Source organism: Rousettus aegyptiacus, unplaced genomic scaffold (assembly GCF_014176215.1).
Source record: "Rousettus aegyptiacus isolate mRouAeg1 unplaced genomic scaffold, mRouAeg1.p scaffold_m13_p_14, whole genome shotgun sequence".
In the NCBI taxonomy this organism is placed as follows: domain Eukaryota; kingdom Metazoa; phylum Chordata; class Mammalia; order Chiroptera; family Pteropodidae; genus Rousettus; species Rousettus aegyptiacus.
Genome location: NW_023416289.1, coordinates 47594911 through 47610086, shown reverse-complemented (window position 1 = coordinate 47610086; position 15176 = coordinate 47594911). Strand labels below are relative to the sequence as shown.

The 15176-nt window shown below is 50.2% G+C and overlaps 1 protein-coding gene across 3 annotated transcripts; it reads left to right on the top strand.

The window, feature by feature from the left end:
- The first annotated feature begins 1379 nt into the window (after positions 1-1379).
- LOC107500437 (zinc finger protein 211) lies at positions 1380-12764 on the top strand. 3 transcript variants are annotated; one of them, XR_001594523.2, is made up of 6 exons: positions 1381-1651; positions 8091-8179; positions 8409-8720; positions 9231-9357; positions 10007-11415; positions 12355-12764. XR_001594523.2 is itself a non-coding variant. In XM_016125676.2 (5 exons), exons 4-5 carry the CDS (start codon positions 9324-9326, stop codon positions 11212-11214), a joined length of 1242 nt encoding a protein of 413 aa, XP_015981162.2. In that variant the 5' UTR covers positions 1380-1651; positions 8091-8179; positions 8409-8585; positions 9231-9323; the 3' UTR covers positions 11215-12764. The 3 variants fall into 3 exon arrangements, 2 of the variants coding, with proteins under 2 accessions (XP_015981162.2, XP_015981158.2); XM_016125676.2 differs by having other exon boundaries at positions 1380-1651; positions 8409-8585; positions 10007-12764; XM_016125672.2 differs by having other exon boundaries at positions 10007-12764.
- The last annotated feature ends 2412 nt before the right edge of the window (positions 12765-15176 follow it).

Below are 15176 nucleotides of genomic sequence, written 5' to 3'. Positions count from 1 at the left end.
AAGATTGCCAAAAGGAGTATTCATCTTAGGATATGTATTAAGAATTACTGTATGCGTAAGACAGTGTTCGTCAATGTGTAGGACACAAATACTGTCACAGTGACACCGACAAGGGAGTTTTCTGGTGGAACCAGAGGTAGAGCTCTAGCTTGTCCACCTGCCTCTGGGCAGCCTGACATCCTTTTCCTTCTCATGGTTCTCTGTGGAATCTTCTTCTTGCCCAAACATAATGGCAACACGGAATAATGCTTCAAGCTACGTGAATTTCAAGAACAATGACAATGTTTCTAGCCCTGCAAGGATTCATTTTCTCTGTGTATGAAATGATATGGCTACTTTCATAAGTTTATCTGGGAACATTTCAAGTAATATATTAATCATCTGGGAGTAGGCTCAGCTTTACAGAGCCTAAAATAATGTCTCGTCTCAGCCTTAAACAATGCGCAAAGCCACTCCCTTTGTTGCGGTCCTAGCACCCATTTTTCCTCTTTCCTCTCGGTGGCTCACCACTAATGCCCTGGTTTGTAAGGTGTAGAACACCTTTCGGTCCCCTCTGAAGTTCCAGAAACTACGTTACCCAGAAGGCCCTGCGGAATACCACCGTGAGGAGCCAATAACGGATCAGGATGAGGCGTGCGCGTAATGTTGGGGCGGGGCTTCCGGCCGCCTTTGGGCTTCCGTTTTCGTTGCTCTCGCGGTCCAGGGCACAAAATTGGGGTCAAGTTGCGGAAAGAAGTCAGCGTGACTAGGACCGTCCCCGCCACATAGACGCCCGAGACTTTGTGACGTCGCCGGGGTGACGCGCCCCAGGGGCCGGGCAGGCGCCGCTGTGCCCGGGCCCCTTCCTCTGACGCTCCAGCCCCGGTCAGTCCCCACAGGGACAAGAAAAGTAATAATTACTTCCTAGTGAAGAGTTGCAATTATCCGTTAAAGGTACTCCCAGCATGAAAAGTGCAAAATTGCAGAAAGCGATGAATATGTAGTGATTAAAAAATGGTAGCGGAAATAGTTCTGGTGAAACATCAGTGGATGGTGACAACTACTGAATGTTGTGTGCATTGGAATCTGTAGCTTTGGGGGCCATTCGAAATAATACGTGTAAGCCTCTGGGAGCGAGCCGAACTTCGTCTCCAGAAACCTGACTTCTGCCCCTTTAAGAAGGGACTGAGATCCTTCTAAGCCCTCGGACCCGGAGACCCCATTTCCCAGCGTCTCTCGGGGGGCTAAAATTTTCTGGAGGACGGAGCGGGAGAGCGCGCCTCGGTCGTTAGGAACTACGTTACCCAGCATGCTCTGCGTTGAAAGGCAGCCTTCGTGAGCCAATGAGGGCTCAGGATGGAGGCGTTTCCGTATGTGGCACCGAGCGCGGGGCGGGGCATCCGGCGTCCTCCTCCCGGCGGTCATTTTGGCTGCCTCGGGTGTGTTCCTCCGGTCGCAGGTCCTAGAGTGCGGGGTCGTGACTGGCGGACGGGACCGAGAAGGAGTCAGAAGGATCGTTGTCTCCACCTCACAGAGGCGAGTGTGAGGCTCGGCCGCGGAACCGCCGGAGATGATCCGCACCGGGGCCGGGATACGAACTTGCAGCCGGCTCCCGGTCCCGCTCCGCCCACAGGCTGGGATGGCGGCGGCCACGCCGATGGACGCGGCTCAGGTGAGTCCACTTTCTCCCGGCCTCACCGCCTCATCCCAACTGAATCCCAAAACCGCAGCTGCCGGCGCCGCTCCCGTCGTGCAGCCCAGGCCCCGGCGTCCGGGACAGTGAGGCGCTAGGAAGTGGGGTCCCGTTTCTGGTAGTGACTGTAACTTTAGTTGCTGCTAGGGGTGTAGTTAGGTGTGGGAGAGCCTTACAGGCAGAGGAACCGGTATGTGCAGAGGCTCGGAGGTGCGACTGAGCCGGGAGGTTTCGGGAAAGCTGTGCCTGCGAGGAACGGTGTTTGCGGCTGAGTCACACCTGGAATTGCAGCAGACTGAGGGTTCTGCCTACATTCTGAGGACTCTAGAAGCCATGGAGAATTTTAAACAAAGGAGAGACACGCGTTACATTAGGGTTTAACAAGTTTCCCAAGTGTTGTTCAGCGGAGGGCGGGTCATGAAGACATTGAGGCACTAGGCAGTTGAATCTTTGTTCAAGGGCACAGAGCTGCTAAGATGAGACGCTTAGGCGCAGAGGTTAGACTTCCAGCCCTCGACTGCCTGGCTGGAGGGCCAGGCATGGGTACACAGGAGCACGAACCCACCGAAACCTGACATGGTCGTATTCATTAATAACCTGCTTCTTAAGGCCTGATGACCTTACCTAATCTAATCACTTACCCAAATGACACCACCTGACACCGTTGCATTGAGGTTAAGGTTTAACACCTGAACTGGGGGGTGGGGGGGGGCAGACACATCAGTTTATAACAGGAATGAAATAAGGATATATACAAAAACATGGATGAACCGGTAAATACTCAGCTGAGTGGAAGAATTCAGACAAAAAGAACAGACCACTTAAATCCACTTAGAAGGTCCTAGAAAATGCATAACATAAGCAGATCAGTGGTTGTTTGAGAATGGTGGTTGGGATGAGGAAATTTGTCACGGAAAAGGTTAGGAGAAAACTTTGGAGTGGTGACGAATGTGTTCAGTATCTTGACCTTGGTCTTGGTTTCACAGGTGTGTTTGTTAAAACTCGTCACATTGTACACTTTAGATAGTTCCCCTTTTCTTCAGGTTTCTAGTCTGGTAGCTACAATTTCTTCTTTAGTCCTTTTATTTCAATCATTCACCTCAGATTCTTTATCTTGCTGAAGTAAAAGTATTTTTTTAATATTTTTGTGACTTTTGACCTATAACTGAACTTAAGTTGTGTTTTCTTCTTCTTCTACCTAGTGGTATCTATATGCAGTTAATTCTCCATGGCTTCTAGAAACTCCCCAAAATGAATATGGAGTTGGTGTCACTCCCCTGCTCTCAAGGCTGGAGGAGGATCCAGCATGAGATAGTCCTAAAATCACATAACCCAGTGTCATTCCTAGTAAGAGGATGGCCTGTGGGAGGACAGTTGGGAGAGGGAGGTTCGTTGGGATTGTTGGAGTTAGAGTAGTTTCTAGGCCAGAGTGGTAGGCAGCACTGCCTCACTTAAAAAAAAAAAAGTCCTTGTCCTAATGGTTAGGTTATGTATTAAAGGGGAATTAAGGCAGTTTGGAATTAAGAATGCTAATTAATGAATCAAGATGGGGAGATTATTTTGGTTTATCTGGGCCTGCCAAGTATAATCCTAAAGGGTCTTCTATGTGGAAATGGTAGAAAAGAAAAGGGAAAGTGTGTGAGTAATGTAGGGTGAGAACGACTCACTGGCCATTGCTGTCTTTGAGCTAGAAAGCAGCCATTAGCCAAGTATGTAGATTGCCTCTAGAACTGGAAAAGGCGATAAAATGGATTCTTTCCTAGAACCTCCAGAAGGGATTTCTCACTTCCAGAACTGTAATATGATAAATTTGTGGTGGTGAAGCCACTAAATTCATGGTAATTTAGCCACTTTCACAGATTATACCCAATTAAAATAGTGCATTACCGGTATATTTAGGATTGCCACATTTAGGAGATGAAAATACAGGACACTCACTTAAATGTAAATTTCAGATAAACGAAGAATTTTCTTGGTACATGTCCCATGCGATATGTAAAATTATTTATTACTCTGAAATTCAAAGTAAAGTAGGTGTCTTATGTTCTGTTAGGCAAGTCTGGTGCATGGGCACAAAATCTGGTGGGCATCTACACTCTAGCACTGTGAGCATGTTTTGCTCATTTTAGAACCGTGGTGATTTCCTTATAAAGAAGGTTCAAAACAAGCATTTATCACGCAGTTTACTGCTGGTAAAATAAAATGAAACAATAGATATGAAAGCACACAAAACTGGCATACAGATGTGTACAGTTAGCTTGAGGCTATGAAGAAGACCTTGTAGATGACTTTAAAAGGTCTATGCTGAGGGTTCTCTCTAATTTTTTGAGGAAACTCCATATCATTTTCCATAGTGGCTGCACCAGTTTGCTGTCTGGCCCACCGAGAATGCATGAGGGTTCCCTTTTCACATCCTCACTAACGTGTGTTATCTGTCAATTTGTTGTTGATGGCTGTTTTGACAGGTGTGAAGGTGATATCTCATTGTAGTTTTAATTTGCATTTCCCTGATGATGGGTGACGTCTGGCATCCTTTCACATCTTCTCATACACATGGCTATCTTGCTGCTCAGAGCGTTGTCCAAGTTAGCGAGTCCGGAGCTGTCCCCGGTGCTGAAGCGTGCAGAGAGCGTGTCCCAGCCCCACCTGCCCGGAAGCCACCGTGCTGTGGGTACTGGAGTTGTTGCTGCCAAAGACAGTCTTTTTCTCCGGGCGAGCTGAGTCACCTGTCCATCCGCGAGCTGCCACTATTGCATTTGCCCCTGTCGGATGGAGGACTTGGGAAGGATGCTTCATGCCTGTGTAGCACTTTACAGTTTAGAAAGGCCCTGGAAAGAGTCTTTACCATTCGATCTTTAGGACAGTTTTTCGAGGTCAATGGGACAGAAGGCCCTATTGTTCCCTTCTAATCCAAAAAACTCCAAAAACTATGTATGTTCTGTGGAGAAAGTCTGGTCCTCTGGTCCTCTGCCCATTCGTTATTTTCTTTTTTCGGGGGCAGGGTGCATTAAGATGTATGAGTTTCTTATATAATTTGTATCTTAACTGCTTACCAGATGTATCATTGGTGAATATCTTCTCCCATTCACTAGGTTGTCTTTTAATTTCGTTGATGGTTTTCCTTGCTGTGCAAAAACTCTTTAGTATTCCCATTTATTTTTTCCTTTGTTTCCTTTGTCTGAAGAGATATATCCAAAAAGAAATTACTGTTAGCAATATCACAGAATTCACCGCCTCTGTTTTCTTCCAGAAGATGTGTAGTTTCAGGTCTTAAAATTAAGTTTTTAATCCATTTTGAGTTTATTCTTGTATATGATGTAAAAAGGTTGTACTTCTTTTTAGTGTTTTCTGCCCAGTTTTTAAAACACCTTTTTTATTAAGAGACCGTCTTGCCTCTTTTGTCATAGATTTATCTCTGGGCTCTCTCTTCTGTTCCATCGATCTGTGTGTCTTTTTTTAATGCCAGCATCAGCATCATGTGTTTTGATTTCTATAACTTGATAACAAACAGGTAGCATGATACCTACAACTTTGTTCTTCTTTCTCAAGATTGCTTTGGCTCTTTGGGGTCTTTTTTGGTTCCGTATAAATTAGGGTTTTGATTTTGTGAAGCATGCCACCGGTATTTCGATAGGCTTGCATTGAACCTGTAGACTGCATTAGATGGGTTGTATGGCTATGGTAAGGATTTGTCTTATCCACGAGCACAGTATGTGCTTCCATTTATTTGTCTCTCCTTCAATGGTTTATAATTTCCGAGTACAGGGTCTTCTTACTTCCTTGATTAAATTTATTCCTAGGTATTTTTGATGTAGTTGTAAATGGGATTTTCATAATTTTTGTTACTGGGGCATTTTCTTATAATCTTTGTGTTTGTGTTGTCAGTCATTACTTCTCTTTCACTTCTGATTTTATTGGGGTCCTTTTTTCTTGATAATTTTTGCTGACGATTTATCAATTTAATTTTGTCAAGGAACTTCTTGGTTTTGTTGCTTTTTTATATGTTTTTAGACTGTTTATGTCGATATCCGCTGTGATCTTTATTATTTTTTTCCTTCTCATTTTGGGCTTTGTTCTAGTTCTTAGGTGTAAGGTAGGGTTTTGTTTTGTTTTTCGACGTAGGCCTGTACTGCTGTGATTTTGCCATGTCTTGTAGATTTGGAGTTTTATTTTCGTTCGTCTCAAGCCATCATCTTATGATTTCTTCCCTCCTGTGTTCGTGTGTTTTTCCCCATGTTTGTGTGCTCTCTAGTTCTCTTGTAATTGATTTCAAGTTTCATACCATTGTGAATGCAGAAGATGCTTGATGTGATTTTAGTCTTAAATTTAGTGAGACTTGTTTTGTGGCCTCACGTAGTCCTGGAAAATGTCTATTCTGTTGCTTTGGGGTAAAGTGGTCTGAAAATACAAATTAAATCTTATCTCCAACTGGTCTAATGTGTCATTTAAGGCTGCTGTTTCTTTATTGATTTTCTGTCCGGAAGATCTGAAGTCCCCTAGAGTATGACTGTAGATTTCTCTTCCTTTGTCTGTCAATATTCGCTTTATATACGTAGGTGTTTCTCTGTTAGGCACATAAATGTTTGCCAGGGTTATACATTCTTCGGATTGCGTCCTTTACCATTTATTTATGTAATGTGCTTTCTTAGTCTCTTATAGCCTTTGTTTTAAAATCTGGCTTGTCTGATGTAAGCATTGTCTCAGCTTATTTTTCATTTCTTTTGCATGAACTGAATTAATATTACAATCCTTTTGTTTCAGTCCGTGGGCTTTCGATCTGAAGTAGGTCCTCTGAGGGGTCTTGTTTTCTTATCCATTCTCTCTCCCCAGTCTTCTACGTTAAGTGTTGATAGGTATGTACTATTGCCGCTCTTTCGTTCATGTTTTTGCCTTCTAATCTCCTTACATTTCTTGTAATACTGTGTTCTCAGCTGAGGGTTTGCCATGTGTGGCTAGCCTTTGTTATTAGGGTACTTTCCTCCCATACCCATTCTGTTAGCAATGGATCGTGATGTATCGATTTATTGGTATTCTGTTAGACACTAGTATTTGCGTCTAAATTCCTCAGAGATACTGCTGGCCTGTAATTTGTGTGTATTGTCCTTGGTACCAGGATAATTTTAATGATTCTTCCTCTTTGACTTGGAGGGAATTGGTATGAAATCATCTCCGAATGTTTAGTAGGATTCACCCATGAAACCATCTGGCCCCGGAGTTTGTTTTTGGGGGGGACGTTTTGGTTGACTTTCCATTTTCTTTTCCTAGTGATCAGTCTAGAAAGGTTGTAAACTTCTAAGGATTTGTTCTATTCACAACTGCCATCTAAATTCTCTATGCCACCTAAATTGCATTCTTTCCTGACTTTGGTTTAAGTTTTTGTCTTCCCTTACCGGCACTGTCTGTACCTTGTGGATCCGGGTGGAGTAAAACGTCAGGTATCACTGCAGTCACTGCGGGTGGTTGCGCGTCACCTCTGACTGGCTCACCTCAGTTGTGGGGCACCCTCACTCTGGTGCTGGAGAATCAATTTTGTGAGCTCCACAGCCTTGTCCACCCCCATGCCAGTGCGGGGCACTGCACTGCGTCTGCGGCCACTGTCCCTGTCCGTCTCCAGTACTCCCACTTTCAGATGCACACGCTGGCCTTTCACACTGTTCGCATTCCCACCGACCCCCAACCCTCTCTCTTTAGTTACGCTGCAGAAGTGCGAGGGCACGCGTGTTGCTTTGGGCATTTTCGTGCCTGAGGTTCATGCAGATCGTTACGCATACCGGTCCTTCTATGTTCGTTTTTACTATTTCTTTCATCCCGTTTTCCCCTCCCTCCGTCCTACCTACCCTCCCATTATTTTCATAAGCTTTCAACATATGACACACAGCCAAATTGACTTTCCTGCCATGATGGGTGGGTGGTGAGTTAAGGGAACGTGTATGAGTAAAGACTTTCTGGTGTCATGGCAACGATCTCAAATTCTTTCTAGGTCCCTGCATTCCTCTGATGTTCCCTAGGAAACACAGTTAGAACTTCAACTTGGATAGTCTCTTCCACACCTTGGAAATTCCTGTCTTCCTTCATAACTTTCTAACTCAAAAGAGGGCAGTGTCAACATCCAAAAACATGTGAGCAGTTATCTGCCACTAACAGGTTTGCTGGATGTGACCTTGTTTTCTCTTGACACAGAAAGGCAGTGCGTCATTCATTTCCGGGTCGTTAGGTTCCTTCTAGTACACCTCAGCTTCTGGCTGTTTCCTCTACTGGATCCTGAAACTCTTGGCACATTGATCCTCCTGTGCAGAGAGAGAGACACACACATATGTCAGGAGGTTGAGGGAATACAATCAACATCTGTGATGCTGTAACGTGTTTTTGCACCATCCCGGTCTGGTTTAATGGCTCCACGGTCTCTTGTGCTTTACAGATCCAGGCGGTGGGTCCAGTCCATTCTCAGCATTAGGCTCTGTTGGCACCTTCCTCTGAAGCTGGACCCACGGGCCCTTCCTGATCCCGGTGAGTGCATTGGGGCTCCTTTCACATCCAGTTTCCTGTGGGGGAGGGAAGAACCATCCTCTCCCCTCAAGCTTTTGTAGCCCGGTCTCACCAACTAGACGAGACGGCTTGGCTTTTAAAGCCTTGGCGAGCCACGTCAGTGACTACGTGATTATAAACTAGAGGAAAGTGATTTTGGAGCCCCATTCTTAATCCTTCAGGGACAAGCTTTAAATGTATACACGATCAGTTGCAGGCAGGTCCCCAACAGTCTGGCCATGGCCTCTGTGAGAAGGAGCTGGGACGTCCCTCGCACTGCTGCAGCCCCTGCAGCCCCTCTGTGAGAGCATCAGCACCCAGAGGACCCTCTGCGTGGAGCCAATGAAGGTCCAGAGGGGGACGCTTCCGCGTATGCCGTCGCCTTGGGGTGAGAGTCTGGGCCGCCTCCTCGTGGTGGCTTCTTCCTCAGGGGCTCCAGCTAGACAGAGAAGGCGCAACAAGAGCCATTGTTCCCACCGCACAGAGTCTGATGGCGGCGTCCTCGTTGAGGGGCCCAGCTGAGGTGAGTGTCCCCCAGACCCACTGCCTCTCAACGTTAAATCCCCAACATCCTGCAGCGCAGGCCCTGGCTTCCGGGACAGTGACATGCACGTGGGTGACAGCCGGAGTGGTGAGGTATGGGAGGGTTGACAATTTCACTGAAGGAGAAGCACAAAACAACCTGAGTCACTGTCACAGAAGGAACAGAGTGGAGCAAAGGCGTGGGAGAGGGAGGTCGAGTAAGAGTCCCCTGAGGACTGATCCCAAGGCGTAGACACCAGCACAAGGTCTCCTGGCTCCAGGAGGGATTCGCAGAGGGACGGTGGGGACCAGAACCCATTGAGCCCCTACTATGTGGGGAGGGCATCCTGGTCCTGACCCACCCTGTGGCTCTGGAGAAGAACGGGTGCAGAACTGGGCCGGAGTTCCCCAGAGAAGAGCGCGTGACGCCAGTTGCACCAGAGCCCGAGTCGCATGAACGGGGCAAACGTGCGGGGGCTCTTTATGTTTTCATCTCTCCTCTTTCCTGCAGGGCACAGTGGCCTTTGAAGATGTGGTCGTGTACTTCTCCTGGGAGGAGTGGGGGCTCCTGGATGAGGCTCAGAGATGCCTGTACCACGATGTCATGCTGGAGAACTTTGCACTTGTGACCTCACTGGGTAAGAGCCTCACACCCGCCGCCCCACACACACCCACCCCTGAAAGCTGTCCTACTTCCTGGGCTAGGCCCTGGGGTCAGAACCTGCCCCCCTCCCAGCTAGCTAACTGTCCAGGACACCTGGCCCAGCTACCACAGTCTTTCTCCCTAATCCACTAGCACTTACTATCACTGGTCTACCCCCTTACTTTGGAGACCACGGGCCAAGGTGCCACCCAGGAGGCCTGGCCTTGGTCAATGGCAGCACTGGGTGTGCGGACACGTCCAGTAACCACACCTCATGTGTGTCTTTCCTTCCCTATTCTTGACACCTCCTAACTCCATTCTCGTTTCTATTCCGACTTCTGGTCCTGGCCAGCTCTGGTGTTAGCACTGCAGCACGTCCGTGTCTCTGAACACTTGCCCTTATGTCTGGAAGGTCGCAGCCAGATCTTCCTGGGCCGGCACATCATCTTCCACACAGCCAAGGCCCTGCCGCAGGTCCCAGGCCAAGGAGTCAGTTGGGGACCCCCACATGGTTCTTGTGGCTTTAGGGCAAAGCAGCCCTTTTTGAGGCACCTGATCCCAACACTGTGCCCGTGATACAGTGGTGATGGGGACCACCCACTCCCCCAGAGCCAGCGTGCACAGCGGCCCTCCTCTGCTTCCAGGTTGCTGGTACAGCATGGAGGCAGTGGCACTTTCTGGGCCCAGCGTTCCTGCGGAACGAACGGCAGCTGGTCAGGGTCCTGACTCGGACCCGGCCACTCAGAACACGCCCTGTGCAGCCTGTGGAAAAGCAGCCTGGCTCAGTCCCGACCTGCCATGGCGCCAGCAGCCCCTGGAAGAGAAGCCACTGCAGGGGGACACGGACACAGCCTCACTTGCGATGAACTGCAGCCTCCACGTGTCAGGGAAGCCCTTCGCCCTCACCTGCGCCGCCGTCGGGAAGGACCTTCTGGCCATGTTGAGTCTTCTGCAGCACCAGGCTACTCTCCGAGGAGTAGAGGCACCCAGGGGCTTCGAGTGTGGGGACGAGGAGGCCTTTCCTAGTGGGACAAGTCACTGCAGGTTCGGGGACTATGGGGCCCCCCTCCTCGGCTGCGAATATGAGCTCTTTCAGCCAGCGCTCCCTCGAGACAGCCAGGACTGCCTGAAGCCTGTGCACCCCAGCACCACCCCACGCCCGGCGCCCGACCCGGCGGCCAGGCCGTACGTGTGCGCCGACTGCGGCCGGACCTTCAGCCAAAGCTACAGCCTCATCCAGCACCACCGCGTGCACACCGGGGCGCGGCCCTACAAGTGCAGCGAGTGCGGCAAGGCCTTCACCTATAAGCTCCGGCTCGTGCAGCACCTGCAGATTCACACACGCGTGAAGCCCTTTGAGTGCGGCGACTGCAGGAAGGCCTTCAGCTACAGCTCCACGCTCATCAAGCACCAGCGCGTGCACACGGGCGCCAAGCCCTACAAGTGTGGCGAGTGCGGCAGCGCCTTTAGCCAGAGCTCCAACCTCGTGCAGCACCAGAAGATCCACAACGGCGCGCGGCCCTACAAGTGCAGCGAGTGCGGCAAGTCGTTTAGCTACAAGTGCAAGCTGGTGCAGCACCTGCGCATCCACACGGGCGAGCGGCCCTACGAGTGCGGCGACTGTGGCCGAGCATTCAGCCACAGCTCCACGCTCAATCAGCACCGCCGCGTGCACACTGGGGCGCGGCCATACGCGTGTGCCGAGTGTGAGAAGGCATTCAGCCAGAAGTCCAACCTCATCCAGCACCAGCGCGTGCACACGGGCGAGCGGCCCTACGAGTGCGGTGAGTGTGGCAAGTCCTTCAGCCAGAGCTCGCACATCATCCAGCACAGGAAGCTGCACACCAGATGACGGTGCACGCGCGGCGCCCAGGCAACAGCCGTGCCGGCTGGCCCCCTCACGGCCCTTAGACCATCTCAGTGCGACGGACTCGGGACAGGCCTGATGCATGGAGCCAGTGCTTTTCCGTGCAGTATAACGGGACTGGGAGTCCGGTTCTCGAGGGCACCCTCTGCCGGAAAGTCGAGCGTCATACAGCCGGAGCGCGCGAGTGTATGTATGACCCTCCCCCGCTCTGCAGGAGCCTTGGGTGCCTACTCCACCCCAGTGGTCTGGCCCTTGCTGATGCCCGCTCCCTCCTGGCAGGGTCTAGCTTCTCAGCAGCCAGAGCCAGCACGGGGCAGGGCTCATCCCTCCTTTCTTACAGAGGAGGGCTGACACGACCCCTTCTTGACCGAGGTCACTGCAGGGCACACTCATGGCTTCCAAAGCTTGCTGCTCCCGGTCTCACTCATTGCTGCCACTTGTCTCCTAGGAGAGATCACAGGGCGTCCTTTCGTGGGCCTCATTTGTGCCCTTTACATCAGCCTATGTCAGCCCAGAGGACTGCATAGACTTGTCATGACAACCTGCTGTGCTTCTACAGGAAGTACATACAGGGGTCCCCAGGGAGGTCCCCTTCTGCCCAGCCCTGTTGAGGGAAGCTGTCAGCTGCTATCAATGTGCCTTCGTGTCTGGTGTGAGTGATTGTAGGCCCCGGGGCCCCAGTCACAGCCACGGCCGCCCTTCCCCAGCTGCACGCGCAGTGGTTCCGCTGACTGGTCATGTGGGGTGAGTGTGCACATGGCCTTGTGTTGCCAGAGAGCAAGACTTCGATACTGAAGTCTCTGGCACTCTCTGCCCCAGAGGCGAGAGGCGAGAAGATGAAAATTGAAGGGAAAGCCAAGGATGTAACTCTCTTTTTGAGCCAGCCACCTAAGTGGCAGGAAGTGTAACTGGCAAATAAATAGAGCATTTCTGTCAGGGCTGTACTTCCCCCCACACTTCCTAAACCTCTGGTTAGGAAAAAATGGGAGGAATCTACTTCTGAAGTCAATTAGTTTGGGTATAAAGCGTGCACCCAGTTAAAATGAAACAATCCTGCACACCAAGGACTTATTTGATATCACCTTGTGCCCTCCTTTTAAATCTCATTACTTTTTTCTTTCACAGGAGATTTAAATTTTCTTATGGACTTTTTTATATGCAAAACCCTGAACTTTGAAACCATGTTTTCTCAGTAGTGTCCTTCATGCTACATAAATTACTTTGAGATTCAGAGGTGTCCACTCCTGAACAACTTCACAGTCTCTTTATTGCCGAGGACTGTTCTGCTCCATGGTTGCACACACCACGATCGTTTACATGGAAACCTGGGACTGGAGGGGGTTTCACCTCTTGGCTAGATTTTGGCATCTCCAAGTTCTTGACTGTTCCAGCCACTGACCCATAAGAAACAGGTGCCAGCCTGAATTCTCACGTCCTCTGAAGCAACCCCACATCTATTTCCTTGGTTGTAACTTCACGGCTTCAGGTTGCAACTCTGCTGTTTCTGAATAAAACACTTTGTGGGTAAAAAGTGACTTGTTTTAATGAGAGCAAATCCACTTTTACTTAACTTTCAATTAAGTTTACGTCCTTGAGGATAGGCGATGACACAGCTTCTGTGTCCAGTGGCCTAAGCAGGAAGGTTGCTTTGGAATTTGGAACAAATTCTACCACTTTTTCCATGAGCATGAGTTCCTTGCCCCCAGGTTAAGTGTGGTTTACTCTGCCACCAAGCAGCACGTATTGCTGCCCTTTTGCTTCGTACACAACCGCGTCTCTTGCCCAGAGTTCACTCTCATCTCAAGCAAGATAAACCCCTTTAACTGTGAAGAGCTGTGTATTCCCTCTGGTTTGGCAGGCCCCACTAATAAGCAGCAAAAATGGCCTCAGACCACACACAGCCTTCCAGATGTGTCATTTTAGCAGCGCCTTTCCCCACAGGCCTCCAACATGCTCTGAGATGGTAGACTAGAACTCTCACGTCAGCATTAGACAGAAGCCCTTGGGGTAGCAGAGGGATTGCTGGAACTGAGTTGCCCAGTTAATACTTCTCACTAGTCCCTTGGGTATAAGTGACAAATGGGTGCTTCCCAGAGTGCAGAACTAACACTGCACACGGCTTGCATGCTCATTTGCCCACATTCCAAGTCACTTCCTGCAAATGACACGAAGGCAGAAATTCGCAGTTGCTGGCAACCAGATTTGCCCTCTGGCAAATCTGTCTTAAGGGACTTAAAAAAGTGGGCTCATTTGACAGGACAACATGAGTCCTGTGTTATTTCCAGCGCTCCCTCTGGCCCAGAAGGGCAAGTTACATGCCTGCGGCCTGCCTTGGATTTGGTGGCCATTCCTCAAAAGGCAGTCTCAGTCCCTGTGGAATTGAGCTTTAATGCCTTGTCACCTGTGGTCACCATGGTTGGTACCATCACTACCATTGAAAGGGGGTAGAACAGACATTCCAACAACTCGTGGCCCCCAGGAGGGGCTACAACCAGCAAGGTGATGGGCATGGTCTTCTGCTCTGAGTAATGCAAGGATCTCCCACAAGGGGTCAGCACGAGGTGTGCATTGACACTAGGATGATGGAATCCAAGTTAGAGCCCAGCGCCCGAAGGGCCCATTACCAACTCAATGAGCCACTTACAATCTCACTAGCCCAGCTGTGTATGTGTACACACAGGGCTTCACCTGTGAGGTGCCAGCCACTGGGCGTGCAGTACCAATTCACCAACACATCTCCCCAACTTTGAGTTGCAGGGAAGGGAGTTGGATTCAGTACTTTGCAGCTCTGTTGAGACGCAGCACAGTGTTACATTAGGAGAGCACAGTTGTGAGGCAGCTGCGGGCTGCTCAGCCCCTTCCCCTGCTCAGGTCCATCGACGCCTCTCTACCCTGTGAGGGCTGGCCCCTGGCGAGAGCACCGTGTCTCAGCACCGGTGGGGACACAGTCTTCAGTGGAAGAAGGTGCACATTCCGAGCCAGAGGTCTTGGGCATAGAGTTGAGACAGCTGTGATTGGATAGTTGGTCCTATTGGTTGAGGTAGAATTCCAGGAATTCCACATTAGTTCGGAGACCAGGACCATGGTGCAGGAGGCAGGCAGGCGCCAAGCCTTGGTTCGGGTTTCTCCCAGAAGCACACCTTGCATAAGAGGCCCTTGTCCATAGCTGCTACGTGCTGCTTTTTAAGTTTGAGCCATTAGCACAAGGAGGCCCTTGTTGGCTCTGTCTTCAGGGCCCACAGAGAAGCAGGTGCTACTCAGCAAGGTAAGAGTGGGAGGAACCAGAGGACATGTTAGCTTGGCAATGTCCTGGTGGCCCAGACATACTGGGGGGGACACATGGCAATGTCCCTCCACAGGAGGTGGAAAACACCCCACCTCCTCCCATGGCAAGGCTGAGATGCCACCTGCTAAAGATACAGGTACTTAGCACTGAGGCTAGCATGCTCAAGAAGGAGGGCCTGGCCAAGGCCCAGGTGCTGCCAGTCACGTGGTTGATCAGGCCACGATGTGGCTCAAAGCAGGCTCAGTCCCAGACCTACGGCTGGACAGAGCACACCACAGAGGCACAACACAAAGGTCTCACCCGAGAAGCCTAAGCGCGAGGCAGTCCCATGGAACCATCTCAGAGGCTCAGGCCACATGCTGACATCCTGCACCACTGTCCAGTCACATGGGGTACCATCTAGTCAGGGACACTGACCAACAAAGTGGGATTGGGGCAGGTTCTCCCAGGCACCTCATAGGTAACCACACATGCCCCGCCCTGGGCACTGACCAGTGGAGGGGAGGTGTGCCTGCAGCAGACGGAGGTGGGCTCTGGCCCCACCCCTGGCGGGCCTTGCCCACTGTGAGGGCTTCGTACATGCCCAGTGTGAGCTGCACCAAGGTCTACCGCCCAAGGCAAGAGCACCTGGTTGTGCCTCCCAAGGCCATCTCTGGTGAAA

Bases quoted from the DNA above. Each gene is read 5' to 3' on its own strand.
- LOC107500437 (XM_016125672.2), top strand. From the start codon at position 8,688: ATGGCGGCGTCCTCGTTGAGGGGCCCAGCTGAG. The intron at 8,721-9,230 runs GTGAGTGTCCCC...TCTTTCCTGCAG, and splicing joins CGTTGAGGGGCCCAGCTGAG to GGCACAGTGGCCTTTGAAGA. The intron at 9,358-10,006 runs GTAAGAGCCTCA...CTCTGCTTCCAG, and splicing joins TGCACTTGTGACCTCACTGG to GTTGCTGGTACAGCATGGAG.